A 27882-nucleotide genomic window follows, 5' to 3' on the forward strand; every position below is an offset into this window, starting at 1 on the left:
AAAAGAAAAAAAAAAGGGGACTCATCTATTTTTCACAATCCGCACAGACAAAGCCGTCCATTGCGCGCTGCAGCCCCTAGTTATAAGGTTCATCTCAGCTGGGCTTGATATCAGCTGACATTACAAGGCTGACATCAACCCTAATACTATTACTCAACTTGCCACCTCACCAGGGCAAGTGGGAAGAGCCAAGGCTAAGCACCAGATTTGGCGTATCTAATGGATGCGCTATTTCTGGGGTCAGACATATTCTTCCAAGGCGACTTTTCGGAGTCATGAATCTAGAAACCAGAAAAGTGTCCTATTATGACATCACCATCTAGCTAGGTCTGGGGTGGCTGAGTGCTGGTGTTTTTAGCCTATTAATATCAGCCCACATCTGTCTGTTTAGTCTTTGCTGGTTAGTAATATTAAGGGGGACCCCACGTCATTGTTTTCTTTGGTGTCCCTCCTTTACTAACCAGTATAGACTACATAGACTGCCATGAGCTGATATTAACAGGGAAGCTTCATGGATATTGGCTTCTTCCCAGCATAATGGCACCAACCCCCACCAGCTTTCAATCATCTGTTTAGGAAAATTAATGGGCACCCCATGCCATTTATTTCAATTATTAATTTATTCCAAAAATACATGTACAGTAAGTTCTGGTGCAGTATGTTAAAAAAAAATAATACTTAAAAAGTAAAAAGATGTGGGTTCTCCCCTATTTTTGGTAACCATTTCAGGTAAAGCTGACAGCTGCGTGCTGCTGCTGTCAGCTTTATCTTGACATGTTATCAATTGAGAGTTCCCCACGCTGTTATTTAATTAAATAATTTAAAAACAAAATGTGTGGGGTCCACCCCATTTTTGATGACCAGCCAAGCTAAACAAGACATCTGATGGCTGGAATTCTCAGACTGGGAAGGGGCTATGGATATTGTTCCTCCCCAGACTAAAAATAGCAGCCCACAGCCCTACCAGAAAAGGTGAATCCATTAGTGGTGCAGCAAGTGGGGTAATAGTTTTGGTGTTAATGTCCGCTGTTTTGTTTTTGCTGACATCATGCCCAGGGGTTAGTAATGGAGAGGTGTCTGGAAGACATCCCCATTACTTCATAGTCAAAAATAATAAAGACACATGCAGAGAAGTGTCCTTTTAATTTAAAAAAAAAAAAAAAAAAAAACACTACCCACAATAACTCTCTTGTACCCATTTATTAACCATAAAAAAAAAAAAAAATCACAGTATTCCTCACCTGTCCGACAATAATGCATATGTCCCACAATGTGCTCCAACTTTGCTACACATGGATGCATTGCTGAGCGGTCGCATCATGCCTTCGCTCAGCAATGCATCCAGATGTAGCCGAGTTGGAGCACTTTGTGGGTCATATGGATTATCGTTGGACAGGTGAGGAATATTGTGGTGTTTTTTTTTTGTTTTTTTTTTTACTTTATTGTTAATAAGTAGATATAAAAGGGTTATTGTGGGGAGTGTTTTTATTCAATTAATACTTTTTTCTTTGTGTGTTTCTTACTTTTGATTACTGGGTTACTAATGGGGATGTCTGATAGACGCCTGTCCATTACAAACCCCTGGGCTTGTTGTCAGTGGACAGAAAACGGCTGACATCAACCCCAAAACTATTACTCCGCAACACCAAGGCTAGTGGAAAGAGCCGGGAAAACCACCAGAATTGGTGCATGTAATAGATGCAACTTTTCTAGCCAGCTGTGGGCCGCAATTTTTAGGCTGAGGAGGGCCAATATCCATGGCCCCTTCCAAGTCTGAGAATACCAGCCCCCAGCTGTCTGCTTTAGCTTGGCTGGTTAACAAAAATGAGTGGTCGCCCCACACCGCTATTTTTAATTATTTACATAACTTTAAAAAAAATTGCATGGTACCCCTCTATTTTTGATACACAGCCAAGATAAAGCTGACAGCTACAGGCTTCAGCTGTCTGCTTTACCTGCATTGGTTATCGAGAATAGAGGGGACCCCAATACATTTTTTTTATTTATTCAATAAATACATGTACAGTAAGCTACACACCAATGCACCAATTATTTATTATTATTATTTATATAGCACCATGGACTCCATGGTGCTGCACATGAGAAGGGGTTACATACAAATTACAGATATCACTTACAGTAAGAAAACTAACAATTACAGACTGATACAGAGGGGCGAGGACCCTGCCCTTGCAGGCTTACATTCTACAGGATGGTGGGGAAGGAGACAGTAGGTTGAGGGTTGCAGGAGCTCCGGTGTTGGTGAGGCGGTAGCTTCAGCAGTGGTGAGGCAGCGGGGTCAGTGCAGGCTGTAAGCTTTCCTGAAGAGGTGGGTTTTCAGGTTCCGTCTGAAGTAACCGAATATGGTTCATAGTCGGATGTGTTGGGGCAAAGAATTCCAGAGGATGGGGGATATTCGAGAGAAGTCTTGGAGGCGGTTGGGTGAGGAGAGAATAAGTGTGGAGGAGAGGAGGCTTAAGGAGGACCAGAGATTACGTGAGGGAAGAAATCGGGAGATTAGTTCAGAGATGTATGGAGGAAACAGGTTATGGAGGGCTTTTTAGGTCAGTATTAAGGTACCATCACACTCAGCGACGCTGCAGCGATATAGACAACAATCCGACCTAAACTAGATGGCTGGAGCGTCGCTGTAGAGACGTCAAACACAGCAACTCCAGAACGATGCAGGAGCGATCCAGTGACGTAACGGCGACTCACTTATTGTTCTCGCTCCATGTAAAAACATTGCAGGCATCGTTGCTTTTGATGTCAAACATGACGATACACACCGATCTTGCAACCAAATAAAGTTCTGGACTTCTAGCTCCGACCAGCGATATAACAGCGGGATCCAGATCGCTGCTGCGTGTCAAACACAACAAGATCGCTATCCAGGACGCTGCAACGTCACGGATCGTTGTCGTTCTCGTTGCAAAGTTGCTGAGTGTGACGGTACCTTTAGTAAATTGAACTAGATACTCTGAGGGAATGGGAGCCAGTGAAGAGATTTGCAGAGGGGGGAAGCAGAGGAGAGAGATGAATTAGTCGGGCAGCAGGGTTAAGGATGGACTGAAGAGGTGCAAGGTTTTTAGCAGGGAGGCCACAGAAAAGGATGTTGCAGTATTCGAGGCGGGAGATGATGAGGGCATGCACAAGCATTTTAGTAGATTGACGGTTGAGGAAAGGATGGATTCTGGAGATATTTTTGAGCTGGAGGCGACAGGAGGTGGAAAGAGCTTGGATGTTCGGTTTGAAGGACGGGGCAGAGTCAAGGGTTACTCTGAGGCAGCGGACTTCCGGTACAGGAGAAAGTGTGAAGTCGTTAGTCGTTAATTGCAATAGATAGGTCAGGTAAGGAAGATCTATGAGATGGAGGAAAGATGAAGAGTTCAGATTTGTCCAGATTGAGTTTGAGGAAGCGAGAGGAGAAGGAGGAGGATATGGCTGATAGACACTCCTGGATTCTGGACAGCAGAGAGGTGACGCCTGGGCCAGAGAGGTAGATCTGAGTGTCATCAGCATAAAAGTGGTACTGGACTCCATGGGACTTTTATGAGTTGTCCCAGGCCAAGTGTATAGATTGAGAATGTAAGGGTCCTAGAACAGATCCTTGGGGGGCTCCCAACAGAGAGAAGGTGGGATGAGGAGGTAGTGTGGGAGACGCTGAACGTGCTGTTGGAAAGGTATGAGGAGATCCAGGATAGGGCAAGGTCTTTGATGCCAAAGGAGGAGAGGATGTGTAGTAGGAGGCAGTGGTCAACTGTGTTAAAAGCAGAGGACAGGTCTAGAAGGAGGAGTACCTCACTGTCAAATTTTATTTCTATGGAGGGCGCCAGATAATGATTGCTCTCATCAGCCTTGCCTCTTCTCACTGCCACTGGCGAGACCAGTCATACACTGATGAGTTTTAAGGCCCCGTCACACATAGCGAGATCGCTAGCGAGATCGCTGCTGAGTCACAAGTTTTGTGACGCAACAGCGATCTCAGTAGCGATCTCGCTATGTGTGACACGTACCAGCGATCAGGCCCCTGCTGTGAGATCGCTGGTCGTGTCGGAATGGCCTGGGCCATTTTTTGATCGTTGAGGTCCCGCTGACATCGCTGAATCGGCGTGTGTGACGCCGATTCAGCGAGGTCTTCGCTGGTAACCAGGGTAAACATCGGGTAACTAAGCGCAGGGCCGCGCTTAGTAACCCGATGTTTACCCTGGTTACCATCCTAAAAGTAAAAAAACAAACGCTACATACTTGCCTATCGCTGTCTGTCCTCGGCGCTCTGCTTGTCTGGTCTGGCTGTGAGCGCCGGTCAGCCGGAAAGCAGAGCGGTGACGTCACCTCTCTGCTTTCCGGCTGCCTGCCGCTCACAGCCAGACCAGAGAAGCAGAGCGCCGAGGACAGAGCGATAGGTAAGTATGTAGCGTTTGTTTTTTTTTTACTTTAACGATGGTAACCAGGGTAAACATCGGGTTACTAAGCGCGGCCCTGCGCTTAGTTACCCGATGTTTACCCTGGTTACCGGGGACCTCGGGATCGTTGGTCGCTGGAGAGCTGTCTGTGTGACAGCTCTCCAGCGACCAAACAGCGACGCTGCAGCGATCCGGATCGTTGTCGGTATCGCTGCAGCGTCACTATGTGTGACGGGGCCTTTACTCTCATCAGCCGTGTTAACCTTTTCACCACCGGCCAAAGCTGCTGGCTCATATTCTATCATCTGTGTGACAGTATGGGAACTGCAGTGCTCTGACCGGCCGTAGCATGAAAGATGACATCACACAGATGACAGTGTGGGAAACGCTGAAATGTTCGGGCCCCCCTTTCATTTGAATACCGTTCTGGTAACCGAACGCTTTATTGACGTTCGAACATCCACAGGTCTGCCCATAACGAATAGTAAGTTTGTAATATTTATATTGATACTGTTCTCCCCATCCACTTATATGCAGTTACTCAAACCATAGGGAAGTTTTGCTGTCACGCCTATGACCTGTTCTGCAGCGTCCTGACATGTTAAACAGGTTACAATTTTTTCCCATAGAAAGTATGATTGGGAGTATTCCTGGAAAAGTAACGTGACTAAGAAAATAACCAAGCGTCCAGTTATAAGCTGCCACTCTCATGATTTTCACACTAAAGCGGAAGAACTGATTTATGGGGCTATAAAAATGAGCAAATATTCCAATTAGTCTTCTGTGTGCACTCCTTACAGACGCCCACAACGAATTCATTGGAAATTATCCCAGAAAAGCCATCATGATGTTTTGGGGCAGCCTTGTATGAATATTGTGTTTTATTACTTCATAAATATTGGTTGATGCAGACTTTCCTGGAAATAGAACAGGAATTACAGATCCCACTAAGGCCCCTTTACATATGGGAGTATTCAATATAGAAAGTTACTTATCTGCTCCTCGCTCCAGAATTATAGTCTAGAGCTGGAATCACACATTCCTTCCCAATCTCTAAAGTTTGCTTTGACAATTTATACTTGTGGTAATATAGTCATTAGATCAGGCACAGTGTAGTAGCTTGCAAATGTATTCACCCCCTTGCCTTTTTACCTATTTTGTTACATTACAACCTGTGCTGAAATTTAGTTTTAATCCAATTTGTGTGTGAGGCATCATCACTAAATTGTCTAAGTTGGTGAAGTGAGAAAAATATAGGCATGCATTAAATGTATTTGCTCAGATAGCTAAACATTGGCCTGTGCATATGTATTCACCCCTTTTGCTATGAAGCCCCTAAAAATTTCTGGTGCCAGCAGTTACCTTCATAAGTCACATGCTTGGTGAAAGGAAGTCTACCTGTGTGCAGTTGTCACATGTCTGTCAGTATATACACATCTTTCTGAAGGGCCACAGAGGCTGCAACAGCATTAAGCAAGAGGCACCACTAACCAAACACCATGAAGACCAAGGAGATCTCCAAACAAGTCAGGGACAAAGTTGTCAAAAAGTACAAGTTGTGGTTGGGTTATTTAAAAAAAAAAAAAAAAAAAATCCCAATCTCTGATGAAACCAAAATTGAATTTTTTGGCCACCAATGTAAACGCTTTGTCTGACACCAGACCAAGACCGCTTATCACCTCAAGAACACAGTTCTCACAGTGAAACATGTTGGTGGCAGCAATATGCCGTGGGGATGTTTTATGTCAGCAGGAACAGGGAAAATGGTCCAGGTCGTGGTCAAAACTTAGACCTTAATCCGATTGACAATCTGTGGTCAGACTTGAAGATTGCTGTTCACCAGAGGGAACCATTTTACGTGAAGGAGCTGGAGCAGTTTTGCTCTGAGGGATGAGCTGAAGTCCCAATGGCAAGATGTGGAGAGCTCAAAGAAACTTATCCAAAGTAACTTGCAGCTGTAATTGCCTCCAAAGTACTGAATTTACAGGGGTTATACACTCTGTGGTTAGGCACACTGAAAGTTTCAGTTAGTTTTGTCTTATTTGTTTGCTTCATAATGAAAAGAAAACCAGATATTCCGTTTACATGAACTGATGCAAACTCTAAATCCAGGTTGTGAGGTAGCAAAACATGTAAAATGCCAGATGGGGTGAATACTTCTGCAATCCACGGTATGTTGTGGCGATAAAGTCTGGGCCAATCTGTCTAGTATAGGGAATAGATGCGAGGTGGCACTACTGTGCAGGTACCATGTGGCGTTGCGTCAGGCGCAACCGTGGCGACGCATGCGTCATGCGCCCCTATATTTAACATGGGGGGCGCATGGACATGCGTTGCGCTGTGTTTTGCGACACATGCATTTTTTTTGCCGCAAGCGTGGGGCGCAGAGAACGCAGCAAGTTGCATTTTTTTTGCGTCCAAAAATCGGCAAAAAAGGACGCATGCGTCGCAAAACGCTGCGTTTTAGCGTGCGTTTTGGTGCGTTTTGTTTTGCATTGTGCGTTGCGTCTCGGACGCAACATCGCACAACGCAAATGTGAACGTAGCCTTATGTATGGGTGGTCTACTGTGGGTACTGCACTTTTCAGTTCTAGTTGTGGACACTAAGGCCTCACTCAGACATTACTTTTTTTATTTTTCTGCCTACATTGTGGCATTTGTTTTTCTCATTTACATAAGTATACAGCAGAATGTAAAAAATAGTAAAAACTGCAGATAGATGGAAGACTCGTGGCATCCATGTTGGTATATGATGGCGCTGTATAAGCGAGAAAAATAACTACGGTAAATTTGTCTAATGTTGGCGAGAGAACCACATGATAAAATGTAGTTTGCACATTTCCATATATACCGTATAAGCTCTGAGCCGTGTTTGCTTTCTTAATTCCTCAGTTGAGGCTCGCCTTGCAGCTATGTGCTGAACTATAGATCCTGGCACATGTCCATGTTTTGGAGTAAAGTTCCACTTTGAACTCATCTTTTAATATAAAATCTGTTGCCTTTTTACCCTTTTTCCCAGTTCCTTCTATTTTACAGTAAGCATACAAATGTCCTGTTGCTGAATGTCAGTAGGTAGTTGATCGATTTCTTCTTTCTTTTTATATTCTTACACTAATGATGAGAGCTGTGCATGCCCTCTAGATATATACATAGGATGGTATATAATGGTATATATGACTGTGTGCAGTAACGCTTTACATATACATAGGATAGTATATAAGGGTATATATGACTGTGTGCAGTAACGCTTTACATATACATAGGATGGTATATAAGGGTATATATGACTGTACAGTAACGCTTTACATATACATAGGATGGTATATAAGGGTATATATGACTGTACAGTAACGCTTTACATATACATAGGATGGTATATAAGGGTATATATGACTGTGCAGTAACGCTTTACATATACATAGGATGGTATATAAGAGTATATATGACTGTGCAGTAACGCTTTACATATACATAGGATGGTATATAAGGGTATATATGACTGTACAGTAACGCTTTACATATACATAGGATGGTATATAAGGGTATATATGACTGTGCAGTAACGCTTTACATATACATAGGATGGTATATAAGGGTATATATGACTGTACAGTAACGCTTTACATATACATAGGATGGTATATAAGGGTATATATGACTGTACAGTAACGCTTTACATATACATAGGATGGTATATAAGGGTATATATGACTGTGCAGTAACGCTTTACATATACATAGGATGGTATATAAGGGTATATATGACTGTGCAGTAACGCTTTACATATACATAGGATGGTATATAAGGGTATATATGACTGTGCAGTAACGCTTTACATATACATAGGATGGTATATAAGAGTATATATGACTGTGCAGTAACGCTTTACATATACATAGGATGGTATATAAGAGTATATATGACTGTGCAGTAACACTTTACATATACATAGGATGGTATATAAGAGTATATATGACTGTGTGCAGTAACGCTTTACATATACATAAGATAGTATATAAGAGTATATATGACTGTGCAGTAACGCTTTACATATACATAGGATGGTATATAAGAGTATATATGACTGTGTGCAGTAACGCTTTACATATACATAGGATGGTATATAAGAGTATATATGACTGTGTGCAGTAACGCTTTACATATACATAAGATAGTATATAAGAGTATATATGACTGCAGTAACGCTTTACATATACATAGGATGGTATATAAGGGTATATATGACTGTGCAGTAACGCTTTACATATACATAGGATGGTATATAAGGGTATATATGACTGTGCAGTAACGCTTTACATATACATAGGATGGTATATAAGAGTATATATGACTGTGCAGTAACGCTTTACATATACATAGGATGGTATATAAGAGTATATATGACTGTGCAGTAACGCTTTACATATACATAGGATGGTATATAAGAGTATATATGACTGTGTGCAGTAACGCTTTACATATACATAAGATAGTATATAAGAGTATATATGACTGTGCAGTAACGCTTTACATATACATAGGATGGTATATAAGAGTATATATGACTGTGTGCAGTAACGCTTTACATATACATAGGATGGTATATAAGAGTATATATGACTGTGTGCAGTATTGCTTTACATATACATAGGATGGTATATAAGAGTATATATGACTGTGTGCAGTAACGCTTTACATATACATAAGATAGTATATAAGAGTATATATGACTGCAGTAACGCTTTACATATACATAGGATGGTATATAAGGGTATATATGACTGTGCAGTAACGCTTTACATATACATAGGATGGTATATAAGGGTATATATGACTGTGCAGTAACGCTTTACATATACATAGGATGGTATATATGACTGTGTGCAGTAACGCTTTACATATACATAAGATAGTATACAAGGGTATATATGACTGTGCAGTAACGCTTTACATATACATAAGATAGTATATAAGGGTATATATGACTGTGTGCAGTGATGCTTTACATATACATAAGATAGTATATAAGGGTATATATGACTGTGTGCGGTGATGCTTTACATACACATCAGATAGTATATAAGGGTATATATAACTGTGTGCAGTAACGCTTTACATATACATCAGATAGTATATAAGGGTATATATGACTGTGCAGTAACGCTTTGTATGAACGTAGCACAATGTAATGCTGTGGCTTTCATTTCTTTGTAGGCTCACGGTTTGTGACCTGTTCACATGCAGTGTTATGGAGGAATCGTCTTGCTAGATGAATTCCTTATGCAGGATATATTGGGCCCTCTGGCACCTTACATAGTCCATGCTCATGCACAATTGTGCAACAGAAGTTTGGTAATGATCCCACATTTTACCTTCTTTTCACGCAGATCTTGCGCAAGATTCTCCATAGAACACTGGCTGCTTCCTCCCTCACATCGGTGGAGAAATAGGTCTTCAGGCCTCAGCATGTGGAGGCCTTTGTAGACTGTAATGGTGACGGATCTAATTTGCCCGCCATTGACAGGTGAACATTTGGACTCTGAGGAGGATGGAGAGGCGAGGATACTTTTTAATGACTGACTGTGGGGCACATAAGACAGGGAGGCATTAGTACTGTGGGGGATAGAGACAATAGTAGTTCTATGAGTCTTACAGGGGTTGTCCACTACTTTTATCCTTATGATAGGTTATCAGTTTCAAATTGGTGGAGGTGCGACAATCTGCACCATAGCTGATCAGCGGCTCTCAGTGGTGGCCGGATGTGCTGAGTTGTGGAGCTGCACGGCACACCTCCAATCAATGTTTGGTGGTCACAGCGAGGTGCCGCAGGTCCGCTCCTGTTCATTTCAGTAGGGTCAGATGTTCGGTACCTGGCTCCTGTACAGCTGACAGGGCTGTGATGTGCTGCTTCACCACTGATCACAAGATCACCTGTGGAGGTGACCCGCTGTCGCACCCCTATAGATTTGATAATGCGGACATATCCTTCTTATAGGCTATCAATATAAAAGTACTGGACAACCCCTTTAAGATGGTGTGCTGTAAAATCCATTATATTACTGTATAGCTGAAGCTCTAAGGCTATGTGCACACGTTGCGGATTTTGCTGCTGATCCGCAGCGGATTTGCAGCTGTTTTCCATGCATTTTACAGTTCCGTGTAAACCTATGGAAAACAAAATCCGCAGTGCACATTCTGCGGAAACGCAGTGGTGTTTTTTCCTCAGCATGTCAATTCTTTGTGTGGATTTCACAGCGGATTACAACTGCTCCTCAATAGGAATCTGCAGGTGTAAAACCGCAGGTGGAATCCGCACAAAAAACGCGGGTAATCCAGAGTGCAAGTTACCTGCAGATTTTGCAAAAACAGTGCGGAAAAATCCGCACACCGATCCGCAGCATGTGCACATAGCCTTATAGTCATAATTCTTTCTGTCCACAAGACTGTAGAGCAGTGAAGGCTGATTTGCAAACAGCTGAGCTTAAAGAGATCATTTCCACAGCTAAAAAATACATGCCTCAGATCCTAAATCATCTTTAAAGGAACCCATATACCTATAGAGTCTGTCCTCGTAGAGTCAGATGGGAAGTTCTAGTCTGTCTTTCTTATAGTTAAGCCTCACAGTTGTTTTTTTTTTTTTTTGAGTATATGAAAAAATACTCTTTTTAATCAGATCCTTTTTTTTTTTAAGGGTATGTGCACACGCTGCGGGTTTTGCTGCGGATCCGCAGCGGTTTTGACGCTGCAGATTCGCAGCAGTTTTCGATGAGTTTACAGTACCATGTAAACCTATGGAAAACAAAATCCGCAGTGCACATGCTGCGAAAAAAACCGCGCGGAAGTGTAGCGTTGTTTATTCCGCAGCATGTCAATTCTTTGTGCGGATTCTGCTGCGGGTTACACCTGCTCCATAATAGGAATCCGCAGGTGGAATCCGCACAAAAACCACGGTAATTCCGCAGTAAATCCGCAGTGTGTTTTACCTGCGGATATACAAAAACAGGTGTGGAAAAATCCGCAGAGATCCCACATACGTGTGCACATACCCTAAAGGGAATTTATCAGGATTTCACTGCCAAAACTATTTAGTTAGGTCCATATATATTTGGACAGAGACAACATTTTTCTAATTTTGGTTAGATAAATAACACAGTATACCCACGATTGGTGTGTAGAAAATGTAACGGTATAATATCACCCACAAAAAGCGATATATATAAATATATATAAAATCAACCACCAGGGTGCGCTGTGCTGTTCCTCCTTCATGACCCAGCCTATTTTGACCTTAAAGACCTTGCCGTTTTTTGCAATTCTGACCAGTGTCCCTTTATGAGGTAATAACTCAGGAACGCTTCAACGGATCCTAGCGGTTCTGAGATTGTTTTTTCGTGACATATTGGGCTTCATGTTAGTGGTAAATTTAGGTCAATAAATTCTGCGTTTATTTGTGATAAAAACGGAAATTTGGCGAAAATTTTGGAAATTTCGCAATTTTCACATTTTGAATTTTTATTCTGTTAAACCAGAGAGATATGTGACACAAAATAGTTAATAAATAACATTTCCCACATGTTTACTTTACATCAGCACAATTTTGGAAACAAAATTTTTTTTTGTTAGGAAGTTATAAGGGTTAAAATTTGACCAGCGATTTGTCATTTTTACAACGAAATTTACAAAACCATTTTTTTTAGGGACCACCTCACATTTGAAGTCAGTTTGAGGGGTCTATATGGCTGAAAATACCCAAAAGTGACACCATTCTAAAAACTGCACCCCTCAAGGTACTCAAAACCACATTCAAGAAGTTTATTAACCCTTCAGGTGCTTCACAGCAGCAGAAGCAACATGGAAGGAAAAAATGAACATTTAACTTTTTAGTCACAAAAATTATCTTTTAGCAACAATTTTTTTATTTTCCCAATGGTAAAAGGAGAAACTGAACCACGAAAGTTGTTGTCCAATTTGTCCTGAGTACGCTGATACCTCATATGTGGGGGTAAACCACTGTTTGGGCGCACGGCAGGGCTTGGAAGGGAAGGAGCGCCATTTGACTTTTTGAATGAAAAATTATTTCCATCGTTAGCGGACACCATGTCGCGTTTGGAGAGCTCCTGTGTGCCTAAACATTGGCGCTCCCCCACAAGTGACCCCATTTTGGAAACTAGACCCCCCAAGGAACTTATTTAGATGCCTAGTGAGCACTTTAAACCCTCAGGTGCTTCACAAATTGATCTGTAAAAATGAAAAAGTACTTTTTTTTTCACAAAAAAATTCTTTTCGCCTCAATTTTTTCATTTTCACATGGGCAGTAGGGTAAAATGGATCATAAAATTTGTTGGGCAATTTCTCCCGAGTATGTCGATACCTCATATGTGGGGGTAAACCACTGTTTGGGCACTCAGCAGGGCTCGGAAGGGAAGGCGCGCCATTTGACTTTTTGAATGGAAAATTAGCTCCAATTGTTAGCGGACACCATGTCGCGTTTGGAGAGCCCCTGTGTGCCTAAACATTGGAGCTCCCCCACAAGTGACCCCATTTTGGAAACTAGACACCCCAAGGAACTTATCTAGATGCATATTGAGCACTTTAAACCCCCAGGTGCTTCACAGAAGTTTATAACGCAGAGCCATGAAAATAAAAAATAATTTTTCTTTCCTCAAAAATGATTTTTTAGCCTGGAATTTCCTATTTTGCCAAGGATAATAGGAGAAATTGGACCCCAAATATTGTTGTCCTGTTTGTCCTGAGTACGCAGATACCCAATATGTGGGGGTAAACCACTGTTTGGGCGCACGGCAGGGCTCGGAAGGGATGGCACGCCATTTGGCTTTTTAAATGGAAAATTAGCTCCAATCATTAGCGGACACCATGTCACGTTTGGAGAGCCCCTGTGTGCCTAAACATTGGAGATCCCCCAGAAATGACACCATTTTGGAAACTAGACCCCCAAAGGAACTAATCTAGATGTGTGGTGAGGACTTTGAACCCCCAAGTGCTTCACAGAAGTTTATAACGCAGAGCCATGAAAAACAAAAAAAAAAATTATTTTCTCAAAAATGATCTTTTAGCCTGCAATTTTTTATTTTCCCAAGGGTAACAGGAGAAATTTGACCCCAAAAGTTGTTGTCCAGTTTCTCCTGAGTACGCTGATACCCCATATGTGGGGGTAAATCACTGTTTGGGCACATGCCGGGGCTCGGAAGTGAAGTAGTGACGTTTTGAAATGCAGACTTTGATGGAATGCTCTGTGGGCGTCACGTTGCGTTTGCAGAGCCCCTGATGTGGCTTAACAGTAGAAACCCCCCACAAGTGACCCCATTTTGGAAACTAGACCCCCAAAGGAACTTATCTAGATGTGTGGTGAGCACTTTGAACCCCCAAGTGCTTCATAGAAGTTTATAATGCAGAGCCGTGAAAATAATAAATACGTTTTCTTTCCTCAAAAATAATTATTTAGCCCAGAATTTTTTATTTTCCCAAGGGTTACAGAAGAAACTGGACCCCAAAAGTTGTTGTCCAGTTTCTCCTGAGTACGGTGATACCCCATATGTGGGGGTAAACTACTGTTTGGGCACATGCCGGGGCTCAGAAGGGAAGTAGTGACTTTTGAAATGCAGACTTTGATGGAATGGTCTGCGGGTGTCACGTTGCGTTTGCAGAGCCCCTGGTGTGCCTAAACAGTAGAAACCCCCACAAGTGACCCCATTTTAGAAATTAGACCCCCCAAGGAACTTATCTAGATATGTGGTGAGCACTTTGAACCCCCAAGTGCTTCACAGACGTTTACAACGCAGAGCCGTGAAAATAAAAAATCATTTTTCTTTCCTCAAAAATTATGTTTTAGCAAGCATTTTTTTTGATTCTCAAGGGTAACAGGAGAAATTGGACCCCAGTAATTGTTGCGCAGTTTGTCCTGAGTATGCTGGTACCCCATATGTGGGGGTAAACCACTGTTTGGGCACACGTCAGGGCTCGGAAGTGAGGGAGCACCATTTGACTTTTTGAATACGAGATTGGCTGGAATCAATGGTGGCGCCATGTTGCGTTTGGAGACCCCTGATGTGCCTAAACAGTGGTAACCCCTCAATTCTACCTCCAACACTAACCCCAACACACCCCTAACCCTAATCCCAACTGTAGCCATAACCCTAAACACAACCCTAACCGCAACACACCCCTAACCACAACCCTAACCCCAACACACCCCTAACCATAACCACAACCCTAATTCCAACCCTAACCCTAAGGCATTGTGCCCACGTTGCGGATTCGTGTGAGATATTTTCGCACCATTTTTGAAAAATCCGCGGGTAAAAGGCACTGCGTTTTACCTGCGGATTTTCCGCGGATTTCCAGTGTTTTTTGTGCGGATTTCACCTGCGGATTCCTATTGAGGAACAGGTGTAAAACGCTGCGGAATCCGCACAAAGAATTAACATGCTGCGGAAAATACAACGCAGCGTTTCCGCGTGGTATTTTCTGCACCATGGGCACAGCGGATTTGGTTTCCATATGTTTACATGGTACTGTAAACCTGATGGAACACTGCAGCAGATCCGCAGCCAAATCCGCACCGTGTGCACATAGCCTAATTCTAAAGGTATGTGCACACGCTGCGGAAAACGCTGCGGATCTGCAGCAGTTTCCCATGAGTTTACAGTTCAATGTAAACCTACGGGAAACAAAAATCGCTGTGCCCATGCTGCGGAAAAACTGCACGGAAACGCAGCGGTTTACATTCCGCAGCATGTCACTTCTTTGTGCGGATTCCGCAGCGGTTTTACAACTGCTCAAATAGAAAATCGCAGTTGTAAAACCGCAGTGAAATGCGCAGAAAAACCGCGGTAAATCCGCCATAAATCCGCAGCGGTTTAGCACTGCGGATTTATCAAATCCGCAGCGGAAAAATCCGCAGAGGACCAGAATACGTGTGCACATACCGAAACCCTAGCCCTAACCCTACCCCTACCCCTAGCCCTAACCCTACCCCTAACCCTAACCCTAACCCCTAACCCTAACCCTATTCTAACATTAGTGGAAAAAAAAAATTTCTTTATTTTTTTTATTCTCCCTACCTATGGGGGTGACAAAGGGGGGGGGGGGGGGGGTCATTTATTATTTTTTTTATTTTGATCACTGAGATAGATTATATCTCAGTGATCAAAATGCACTTTGTAACGAATCTGCCGGCCGGCAGATTCGGCGGGCGCACTGCGCATGCGCCCGCCATTTTGGAAGATGGCGGCGCCCAGGGAGAAGACGGACGGGACCCCGGCTGGATCGGTAAGTATGATGGGGGGGGGGATCGGAGCACGGGGGGGGGGGGGGGGGGAATCGGAGTGCGGGAGGGGTGGAACGGAGCACGGGGGGCGTGGAACGGAGCACGGGGGGGCTGGAATGGAGCACGGGGGGGTGGATCGGAGTGCAGGGGGGGTGATTGGAGCACGGGGGGGTGATTGGAGCACGGGGGGAGCGGACAAGAGCACGGGGGGGGAGCCGAGCACTGGACGGAGGGGAGCCGGAGCAGTGTACCGGCCAGATCGGAGGGCTGGGGGGGGCGATCGGAGGGGTGGGGTGGGGGCACACTAGTATTTCCAGCCATGGCCGATGATATTTCAGCATCGGCCATGGCTGGATTGTAATATTTCACCCGTTATAATGGGTGAAATATTACAAATCGCTCTGATTGGCAGTTTCACTTTCAACAGCCAATCAGAGCGATCGTAGCCACGAGGGGGTGAAGCCACCCCCCCTGGGCTAAACTACCACTCCCCCTGTCCCTGCAGATCGGGTGAAATGGGAGTTAACCCTTTCACCCGATCTGCAGGGACGCGATCTTTCCATGACGCCGCATAGGCGTCATGGGTCGGAATGGCACCGACTTTCATGACGCCTACGTGGCGTCATGGGTCGGGAAGGGGTTAAAGCCATATTCCTAATATCTTTTTGCCTTGTATGTTTTTCTTCTTTTCGGGTTTTTGTAGTATTGCTTTGCTTTTAATTTTGGTTAGAGCAGGTGAGTATAATGGGGAGGGGAGCGCTGCGCGATATTCACCTGCTCCCCGTTCCACGCGCTGCTCCGTCTTCAGCATCTTCTGCAGTGACGCTGAGGTCAGAGGGCGCGATGACGTGGTTAGTGCGCGCCCTCTGCCTGAACGTCAGTGCAGAAGACGCTGAAGATGGAGCGGCTCCCGGAACGAAGTTGGGTGAATATTGAAAGTGACGGGGGCCTGAGCGACGGAGAGGTGAGTATGTGGTTTTTTTTTGTTTGTTTGTTTTTTTTATCGCAGCAACAGCAAATGGGGCAAGTGTCTGTATGGAGCATCTTATGGGGCCATAACGTTTGTGCAGCATTATATGGGGCAAATATCTTTATGGAGCATCTTATGGGGCCATAATCAACATTTGTGCAGCATTATATTGGGCAAATGTGTCTATGGAGCATCTTATGGGGCCATTATTAACCTTTATGCAGGATTATATGGGGCATATTTTAATATGGAGCATCTTATGGGGCCATCATAAACTTTATGGAGCATTATATGGGGCTCCTGATTCCATATGGATATTCAAAAACACTTAACCTACTGATGTCTCAATTAATTTTACTTTTATTGGTATCTATTTTTACTTTTGACATTTACCGGTAGCTGCTGCATTTCCCACCCTAGGCTTATACTCGAGTCATTAAGTTTTCCCAGTTTTTTTTGTGGCAAAATTAGAGGGGTCGGCTTATGCTCGAGTATATACGGTAATTCTGCACAGTAATAGTTACCTGCACAAACAGATATCCTCCTAAGATAGCCAAATCTAAAAAAAAACACTCCAATTTCCAAAAATATTAAGCTTTGATATTATGAGTCTTTTGGGTTGATTGAGAACATAGTTGTTGATCAATAATAAAAATAATCCTCTAATACAACTTGCCTAATAATTCTGCACACAGTGAAGTTAGAGCCGCTTTCAAGGTGTCTCCACCCTTCCCATGTTTGCCCTTGGACTTCTTGCTTCCCACTAGTGATCTCCGCGCAGAACATGTGCTGTGCTGATTGTGCAAGCTTCCTTGTTGATGGGAGTTCCCTAGATGGGTCTGATAATGTTTACATTGTATATAAAGCAGACTGCCAAATAAATAATGGAATAACACCACAGCCATAAAACATTTTTACATTCTTGGCAGGAAATAACTAATGGGTAACGTCTGATTAATGTTTAGAAGGGCCCAGCGAGTGCCCTGACCCCCCATTATGCAGCAGATTTTCTGGTTAATAAGTCACCGGCCCACAGGAGCGATTTTGCTGATACAGTGTGGGTCCGAGCGGCTGCTGACGAGCTTGCTCATGTTGGCTTTCCAATCACGGGATCAGGCTGGAATTTGCCTCCGCCGCTCGTACATACATAACACAACTGCTCCTTGTCTACGGCGTGCCTGATATTACTTCACACCGTTCGCCAGAGGCAGGTTTTGCACAATATCAAGGAGTTTTCTCTGACTTGTATAGATCGAGTAATTATTTTATCAGCATTACCCTTGGGGTATTTAAAAACATTTAGCATTTTTATTATTATTATTTATTAGCATTTTGTAATCTCTGGTGAATGAATAATGGCGAATGTATTAATGAGTAACACCGAAACTCTCCAAACCATGACCATAGGGGTACATTACTCACTGGGGACAAAGGAGGGTCCTTGTCGCTACTTTCTGACCATTAGATGTTTATATTCTGCAAAAAGTAAATTGTAGAATAATACAGTAGACCTCAGTAGTCCAACCCAAGGACTATGGTAAAAAAGGATTGCCTACTATGTTGTCGTCTTTATTTACCATGGGAGGCTATGGGTGCCAGGTGCTATTTAATGGCATGTCACACTGGCATCCGTTGGACGTATGTGCCATGAAATTGGCGTGACTGATGCCAATCGCCGTAGGATAAGGCAATGCATACATCTGTAATGGATACATCATGAACAGCTGATGACACATGAGTTATACGGATGCTGGTATATCCTATAGGCGACGAATGCCCTTATCATTTCTGGTTTCAGATCTTCTAACATCCTAAAAATTTTGATTGGTGTCTAAGTACAATTGGTCACGACAAGCCATAAGCTTCACCAGCCAGGTGATTGCACCGTAGATATGACTGCAGATGGAATCATCCCTACTGAATACTTGTCTTTTTGTGACCCAAGATGACCCTGCACAACTGTTGTCCCACACTTTTCCATTTGACCTCTCTCTCTCCTGAGTCCTGCATACTATGCTCAGCAGGGTTAACCATTTGTGTTTTTAATGGGGAGAGTGGAGTAAGCCATTAGCGGACAGCTGTAATGGCGGCTATTTTCCTGGGGAGCAAAAGGATTTGTCTTTTGTAATTCAACAAAACCATTCCATCTTCTGATATCATCTGTCAGCGAAGAAGTTCTAAAGGCCCCAACACACATTTGACGGTCCCCGAAATCTATGGGCGCGGCCCACCTTAAAGAGGACATGTCATCACCTACGCTTGCCTCTTTATATTTCTTGTAGTCTATAGCCATTATTTCCTGCCATTTGTGTATATGCACTTAGATTTGTACTTGTAATATTTGGCTGTTCCTGATGTAACCCATGTATTGATATTACTGCATTCAGCCCTATTTTTGGCCGACCGGGAGATCTATAGATCTTCATACATATTTTTCTATGGAGATCTGCTTTTTAGCACCTTCCTACCCCCTTTTTTTTTGCGTTTTAATGTTCCCTATTTCACCATGATTCATTAATAAAACATAATCTATTCTTGTGCAGGTTGCTTTATATTCTTATTCATTGTTTCATCCTGAGTTGTTTTTTGTGTTTTTTTCACCTGGATTCGTTGTACAACTTGTTCCTGTGCTAGCAGATTATTTATACGTGGAAGCTTATGTTGGACATGATGTTAAAGGAAGTGACCTGTTATAAAGTTTATACCTGTCTGCGCACACAAAATAAGTATAGAGCCACAACCATCACTTATCACATCCAGCACATGCTTATTAGCCTTATTTATCGCAGGGCAGCTTTGACTCTTTATAACTTATTCCTGTGACCGCTGTATGTTTATGACCCGTCTTTATGTATGTAGCAATGTATTTTTATGTCTTGTGGCTGAACCTCGAGAGGTCATGAAATCCTCCTTAGTGTTCTCTGTGACGGATCAGTCTCGAATCAGTCACAGATCGGCCACATAACTTTGGATCAACAACTAAAACAATGCAGTTTTGGCAGAAGGGTCTGGTGATGACGTGGTAGACTTGTAGGTTGGTGTCGAGTCGACCATGAAAGTCTTAAAATCATGTAAATTGATTGTATGTCCTAAACCTCCAGGCAGTGGACTCCTAGCCTTTGAACATGGTATTTTTTGCCTTGTAATAATTCTTCTGACTGCTATCGGTTTGTAGCTGCAGACGTTACATTTTATTTTTTTACATTCTTCATCGCAGGTTGAAGAAGGGAGCAAAGCTGGTGAGATACTAATGGCCGGAGATGAGATTGTGAATATCAATGATATACCACTCTCCGGTTACCGCCAGGAAGCGATTTGTCTAGTGAAAGGATCTCACAAAACGCTGAAAATGATTGTGAAAAGGTAAGAGACTCGCCACATTATTATTGGCACAATTATTTTATTGGTTATAAGTTCTAAATTCTAAAACAATATTGACGTCGTTTTGAAAAAAATCCCCTTCATGCTAGGTTTAGATACCATAAAAATCTGTGGCCCCAATTCATCAAAGCTTTTATGCCAAAAAAGTGGCATAAAAAAAGCTTCAAAAAGTCCCAGAATATTGTCTCAACTGGGAGATGCGCCAACATTTTGCGACTTTTCACACCTTTTACATCAGTTTCTCCCAGATACACCCAAATGGATAGAGCTGGGGTGGGACAGGGAGCGCAGTGAGGACATGACTGTTGTAGCGCACCACACTCGTCACACGTTTCCGATTTATCAGGAGCGTCTGACTCCACCACGCCTCTTAATAAAGACCGCCAAGCAATTGCCGATACTGATGAGTCGCGGCTTAACGCTCGTTTCATCGATGTACCATACTCCTTAGGTTCAGTTCACACCAGCTTCTTGGCTCCAGTTTATTACAGAGTAATGTTGGATTTGCTATATCCATGTTTAAACGATTACCAGCAAACCCCAACAGCCTCCGTTGATTTTAATAGGCTCTTTTTGGGTCCAGTAGTTTTAATGGCGAAAGTAGCTTGACATTAGGGCTTCGCACTGGACGTTTTTCACCATTTTAAAAACCTAAACAAAACTGAAGAACCCCAAACTGTAGTCTAAACACAGACTACTAAAATTAGCTATGCCGAGGGCTGTCTTGTAAATAGGAGTGACAGCTTGGCTTTCTATTTAGGATTGGTTATGTCCATCAAGTGTCTGGGATAATGCTTGTCTGCATTTCCTCAAATGTTCGTATCATCACTATCTCACTTGACCAGTATATCCGGATAGGACTGTGATACCAAACGTATAATTATTAAATGTATAAATACATGGGTATATGTTTGTATGTGTTTTTAATACACTTTTTAACTATCTGTAAGATTGTAGAATGTTAGATTTGTCATTTTGAGCAGCCCAATTAGCACAGATCATGAGCTGAACAGTCAAGGTGAACCAATACTAAAATAAAAATGGCCAATAAAACACTAATGCATGTAGATTAAATAGTAAAAATAAATGTTACAGTGTAGAGATGTTTCTGCGTACAGTTTGGCCCTCCGTGGCTGCCTGTCTGGGATATTGCTCACTTCTGTGCTGCTGTGCCACTGCCTGGCGTCCTGGACATTTACTAAGCCCCCACAATGTCCTAACATCACAGCGCACATTATGATACCACTTGAGTCCTGGTGACTAGACCTCATTCGACGTAATGATATTGCAGAGGCCTGGTATGTGGTAGGTACCGTGGCTCTCGAGCAGAGTTTTGTAATACTGCCCTGGTCCGGGTGCCATGGAGGACCCAATGGTTTGCCGGACCAGGGTAGTTTGACTCTTCTTGCTTATCTTTTATTTGATGAATGCTTTTTAATGCAGTTGAAGAAGCAGCTCTGACCTTTTCCCTAGTGGTCTAGGGTATGTTCCCACAGTCAGTAAATGCTGCCGGTTGGACGCTGCGTACATCTGCAGCAGCCAACCCGCAGCGGCCAGATGTTACAGCATACTGTACGGATGCCTGCTTCTTCCCTGTGGAGACGGACATGTGGTGCGTCTTTTGAGACCGCAGCATGTCTATTTATCTTGTGGAGACGCTCAATCTCTGCAAGATAAATAACACCCGTACATTATATTGGGTGCGGTGATTCCGCACGGTTCAATGAACACATGCGGAATCACCTGCGTTCAATAGCCAGCAGCACTTTGGACGGAGCGGACATGTACTGTGTCCACAGCGCTGCCTAATACTGAACGTGGGAACATACCCTAAATTTATAGGCTTTTTTGCTTATTTTTGTGTAGCTATCACAATCCAGATGTCCTTTCAGATTCCACTTTAGCATCTCCATGCTTTAGCCCTGAGTAGTCACTATGATATTCAGTATATAGACATTGGCTAGTAAAACTGCCAGCTATTGGATACATTTGTATTCTGACGCATGTTGTTTTTTATGCTTTTCTTCCAAATAATGGAGCATGATTAGTGATGACAGCCTTGGAAATGAACCTGGACGTGTGCCAAGTGAGACATGCTTTGCATGGATTCTGAAGTGATGCTCGGACACTTGCTTCCTGTGACAAATAATAGAATTCTTTTTTGGGAAGCCTGAGTGCAGCTTCCGTCTGATAAGATAGGAACACAAGCCAATACAGGAATGCGGTTTATTCCCTGTGGCATTGTTGTTCTGTAAATTATTACTGCTTCTTTTACCTCTTACCCTCCAGGATTCCATTTATGGCCCCAAAGTGTGGAGAAGGAAATGGGGTCCTGTTCCTACAAGGCTTTGTCCAGATCTGCCAGTAGTGTGGGAACCCATTTGGTTGTGATTGAGGATATGACGTGATATTGTGTGCTTGGTTTTTTTTACAATATGGCAGCTGCCGATCTCCTTGATGAAGTAAGGATGATAAGTTGATATTTATATGGGTCCATAATCTATATATATAATTTTCTAAGGGTCACTTCCGTCTGTCTGTCTGTCCTTCTGTCACGGTTATTCATTCGCTGATTGGTCTCGGCAGCTGGCTGTCATGGCTGCCGCGACCAATCAGCGGGGAGCACAGTCCGATTAGTCCCTCCCCTACTCCCCTGCACTCACAGAAATGTAATGTTAAAAATAATAATAAAAAAAAAAAACCTGTTATACTCACCCTCCGCCGCCTTTCCCGCTCCTCGCCACGCTCCCGGGACCGCTCCATTGCAAGCGGCAGCTTCCGGTCCCAGGGCTGGTGTGCGACAAGGACCTGCCGTGACGTCACGGTCATGTGACCACGACGTCATCATAAGTCCTGCTCAGTGAGGGGCTTGGCGACTGCTCAATTTCAGTAGCTGAGCCAGACAGATTGCCATCCTCCTTTATACGTTTTTTCTGGACAACTCCTTCAAAGTTAGACATTTTATAGAAAACCATGCTACTAAGTCACGGTTTAGAGTATGTAATTATATCTATCAAGAAGGCAACATTTCAGAGGCTTCAGAAGAGATGTCTTCTTGTCATTTGATATTGCAGAGTTGAGGTAAGCATGTCTTGGTATCTACTGATAGAATTTGGGGTGGATGGTGCCCCCAACCAGGTGAAGGCTCATATTTCATTATTAACACCTCTGCAGGATCTCATTGGGGCTCATGCAGACAACCATATAACTCGGACAGAGCTATCCGCTGTTTTGACTGATTGGACTTGTGCAGGGCCTCATTGAATAAAATGAGGACATGTCTGATTTGTATCCGATAATCTTGGCCATTCACGTGTCTGGCTCCATGGAAAACATATGATGATGATATCTGAGTGCAGTCCAGTTTCACTGTCAAGACTGACTGGAGAAGACTGAGAAACTTTTTTTTTTTTTTTTTCTTTCCACCTCAGAGAAAATCGGATCACACTGTGATCATGCTCTGATCAGAATCTGATTAGCCTAATCGGACCGATTTTTTTTTTTTTTTTTTGGTAGAGAAAAACCGGTTGTGTGACTCTAGTTTTAGTCAGCATCCATTCTATGGGTTTCCAGTTACTCTGAGGCTGAGAAAATGGCTGGGAACACAACATGATAAAAAGATATACGGATTTTAAATTAAATTATTTGTAATAGTGTAATTTGGAGAAGTGAGCGTTTTAAGTGGATTTTCATCTTTTTTCCCTAAAGAACACCTGGCCACCTAGTTCATGCTGTCCAGTCCATGTGCAGGAGTAATCACATACATGAGAAATGAAGAGGGCTGGGTTGAGCTCACCACACTGCGTAGTTCATGGTGCCGATCCTGTTGATGAGGCACAGCTGAAGGAGAATGAGGAGGAAGTTCGGCACGTGCTGGATGTCGTCCTCATTTTCCAATAATGGCACTGTGTACGTTTTATGCTAAATTGTTGCAGTGTTTCATGGGAAAGATACTTTGAGAACCTGGCCGGGGACACCACATCTCGGATGACTAGTCTGACACAGGTCCACCATGTCCTGGCCTGTAGAGGGAATCGGGCCTTTGGGTTGGGCAGCATGAATCAGATGACAGGATCTCGTTAACCTTTTATTGAAAAAAAAAAAGTTTATAGCAAATTTTCCAGGACAAATCTGTCTGGCTTTTAAATCAGTGCTGAGTCTTACCACCATTTTCTGACTTCCCTTTCCTCACAATCTGTGGGGTTTCCTTCTATAGAAGTGGTGACATGGTTATGGGGAAACTACTGTATAGCAGAGCCTCATGTGGCTGCGGGTACACTTCGCTTACATCTGCTTTAGGCAATTCTTTTTTTTGTTTTCTTTGATTTCAGGGGTAACATTTATTCTTGGGTAGGAGAAACGTTACCCCTTAGATCCCAGTCAGAAGCCTCTCACCTAGCCGAACCAGTTCTCATGCTTTACACTGACGAGGAGCAACCCCCTGGAACACCGTATCTACAAACTGAGACTCTGGTTTGGTTTTTATCCTAAGCCATGTGGCAACACTCCTCGCAGGGTCCACATTGACTTTTAGGGTATGTGCACACGTTGCGGATAAGTAGCATGTCACTTCTTTTTTGCTGATCTGCAGCGTTTTTGTACCCATTCCATTCTAGAAATCCGCAGGGGTAAAAAACGCAGAAAATCCACTAAAAATCCGCAGCAAAACCGCATCAAAAACGCTGCGGATCCGCACAAAAAAAGCAACAAATCCGCAGCTGCGTTTTCTGCCATGACATGCAGAATCCGCACCAGAAATTCCTAAGGCTAATCTGCAACATGTGCACATAGCCTGAGGGTTACTACTTCCAGTAGGTGGCAGTAGAGCTCACGTCCTCTTCCTCTCTGAAGAGGCACATTATATATTTGTTTTCTGGGAAGAGTGAAACTATATTCATGCCGATGGATCTGTTACTTGGCAGATGAAAACAGAATCCGGAGGACCCCATTCATAATTATAGGGTCTGTCAGATTTTCATTATAGTTTTCTTCATTTTATCGGGAATATGTCGTCATAAAAATAGTTTAACATAATGGAATTAAATTTAATAGAATGAACGATCTTTTACTATTGCATGATGCATGTTTTTAGATGTTGTATCTGCACACTATTCTGCTTTTCTTAGTTAATTCTCTAGCAATGGCCGGACCTGCTGGTATCTCCACATTCCATCACCTGCCTGCAAATGGAGCCAAAAGCCCAAATTAATTCTTCAGTAGGAGCCTGAAGTTTTCCTGTTCAGTAGGTTCTTTGTGTGCAGACTACTGTGCATGTCTAACACCAATAAATCCCCCACATTCCTGTGCCAAGTGGATCCTGATAACCTTGGGACAGCAGAGCCGGCAGGTCTGCACCTTTATTTTCATTCTCCATTTCTAGGCCTTCCACTCCCAATCACAAGGAACATAAAATAGATAATGTCAGGGTAATGGCATTCTGGTCTTGGTTACCATTACATGTCTGCGTTATGTTCTCTGTATATTTTTGTGCATTGTATTATATAATATGCGTTTAGTTTTTTTTCATTCTCAGAGCATGCTTTCCTGACATGGCCACTTTTATCGAATCGTGCAAAATAACCAGGGATAAATGCCAAGCCAGAAACTCACCTACAGACAGCCTGCTTCAGGGTGATCGCCAACCAGGGCAGAGCTGGCAAAGAGCCTTTAGGCAACGTGGTGGAAGTGCCATTTCTTAGACACCAGCTAGCATGGTGTCTCGCATGCAATGGGAGAAAAGCATGCACACGAGCTCTCCCACAGAACAAAAGGAACTACATGCCACCTGCGGGAGAACTACATGCCACCTGCGGGAGAACTACATGCCACCTGCGGCAGAGCTACAAGCCACCTGCGGGAGAACTACATGCCACCTGCGGGAGAGCTACATGCCACCTGCGGGAGAACTACATGCCACCTGCGGGAGAGCTACATGCCACCTGCGGGAGAGCTACATGCCACCTGCGGGAGAGCTACATGCCACCTGCGGGAGAGCTACATGCCACCTGCGGGAGAGCTACATGCCACCTGCGGGAGAGCTACATGCCACCTGCGGGAGAGCTACATGCCACAAGCGGGAGAGCTACATGCCACCTGTGGTAGGAGTTTACTTCTAGAAGACATTGTCCAGCCCTTTAAAGAGAATCGGTCAGTAGGATAATCTCTTGAGCCATCTATATGGGCATGCAAGTCCTAGAAATTTAAATTAATGTAGATATTGATATTTGTGATCCAATTTCTTATTCTAGAGAAATCCACTGATCTGCATTCAGAGCTTATTTTAAATGAAAGGAGGCATTACCACTGTGAGACATGTAATGACTGACAGTCTGCTCACCTAACCTCAGTAGAGTTGTATATGATTACAAAGTGCCTGAAATAAGAACACGTCACCAATTTTCTAAGTACAGTGTATTTCTAAAGGTGCTATCAACATGAAATTCTCATTAGATGTCTGTAACAACCAATCCACACAGATAAAGTAATCAAACCATAGATGTTTATAAATTAAAGAAGCTGTCCACTACTTGGACAACTTCTTGTCACACCCCCTCCCTTGGCTGCGATAATATAATAAAGCCTATACTCACCTCCCGTGTTGGCGACGTTCCCACGATGTCGGCACTCACTTTCCCAGGGCTTTCATGGTAGATGGCGGCAGATTATCAAAAACATCTGGGTACATTTGTCCATTCATCCTTCCTTCAATTATATGAAGTTTGCCAGTGCCGTATGCTGAAAAATATCCCCACTCCATAATGTACCCACCTCCAAACTTCACTGTGTATATGGTGTTTTTGGGTGATATGCAGTGCCTTTTGGCCTCCAAACATGGTGTATATTATGGCATTCAGAGAGTTCAGTTATGGTCTTATCTGACCAGATTATATTTCCCCCAGTATTTCACAGTCTAAATGTTGTTAAGCAAACTTTAAAGGCGCTTGACCATGCCCTTTTTCAGCAATGGAGTCTTGCGTTGTGAACGTGCATATAGGCCATTGGGGTTGAGTGGATCACTTTATTGTTTTGAAACAATTGTACCTGTTGATTCCTGGTTTTTCTGTAGCTCTGTACAGGTAATCCTTGACTCTTGGACAACTCTTCTGATAATTCTTTTCACACCTCTGTCTGAAATCTTGCAGGTTCTGGTTGGTTTATGGTGAAATTATGTTCTTTACACTTCTGGATTATGTCCCCAACAGTGCTCACTGGAACCTTCAGTAGTTTAGAAACTACTAAATGTTTTGCAACAATAAGGTTGTGAAGGTATTGAGACAGCTCACTGGTTTTATCCATTATGAGGTGTTTCTTGTGTGGCACCTTGGTAATGAGACACCATTTTATAAATTCAAAAAGTAAGAATAGAAATGCAGCATTCACCCATATCCATGAATTAAAAGTCCTTTATTCCATACACATGGACATCATTCTTTGCGGTGAGCAGGTAAAATCAGGGGTTAAAGAGAATGGACCCATAGTAGCGAGCGTCATTTAACATGCGAAATGGCCATAGTCCGTTATTTCTCCTCTCCCCTGATTTAACCCCTGATTTTACCTAGTTGCCGTGAAGAATGATGTCCATGTGTGGAATAAAGGATATGGGTGAATTTCTATTCCTTCTTTTTGAATTTATGCTATACTTTGAGTTGTTCACCACCCAGATATATCCTATAAGATGTTGTATATGGACGGCCATCCATACTAATATTTGCAGATCAAAAAGTTGATACCTCTTCTCTACATGGTCTAAGACACCATTTTATAGGCCATTAGTTGAACCAGATGACGTTATTTTTCTCTAAATAGGTGGATTGCTTTCTAATTACTGTTACATTTTA

General features: G+C 43.1%; 1 protein-coding gene across 2 annotated transcripts in view; it reads left to right on the top strand.

Moving 5' to 3' along the window:
- The window catches only part of SHROOM2 (shroom family member 2), a 215854-nt gene that overhangs the window by 66602 nt on the left and 121370 nt on the right, over window positions 1-27882 (top strand). For both annotated transcript variants that reach the window (XM_069761588.1, XM_069761589.1), the window contains exon 2: window positions 19881-20026. In XM_069761588.1, the coding sequence (XP_069617689.1) occupies window positions 19881-20026 (146 nt within the window). The remainder of the gene's footprint in view (window positions 1-19880; window positions 20027-27882) is intronic.

This window comes from Ranitomeya imitator, chromosome 3 (assembly GCF_032444005.1).
Source record: "Ranitomeya imitator isolate aRanImi1 chromosome 3, aRanImi1.pri, whole genome shotgun sequence".
NCBI lineage: Eukaryota > Metazoa > Chordata > Amphibia > Anura > Dendrobatidae > Ranitomeya > Ranitomeya imitator.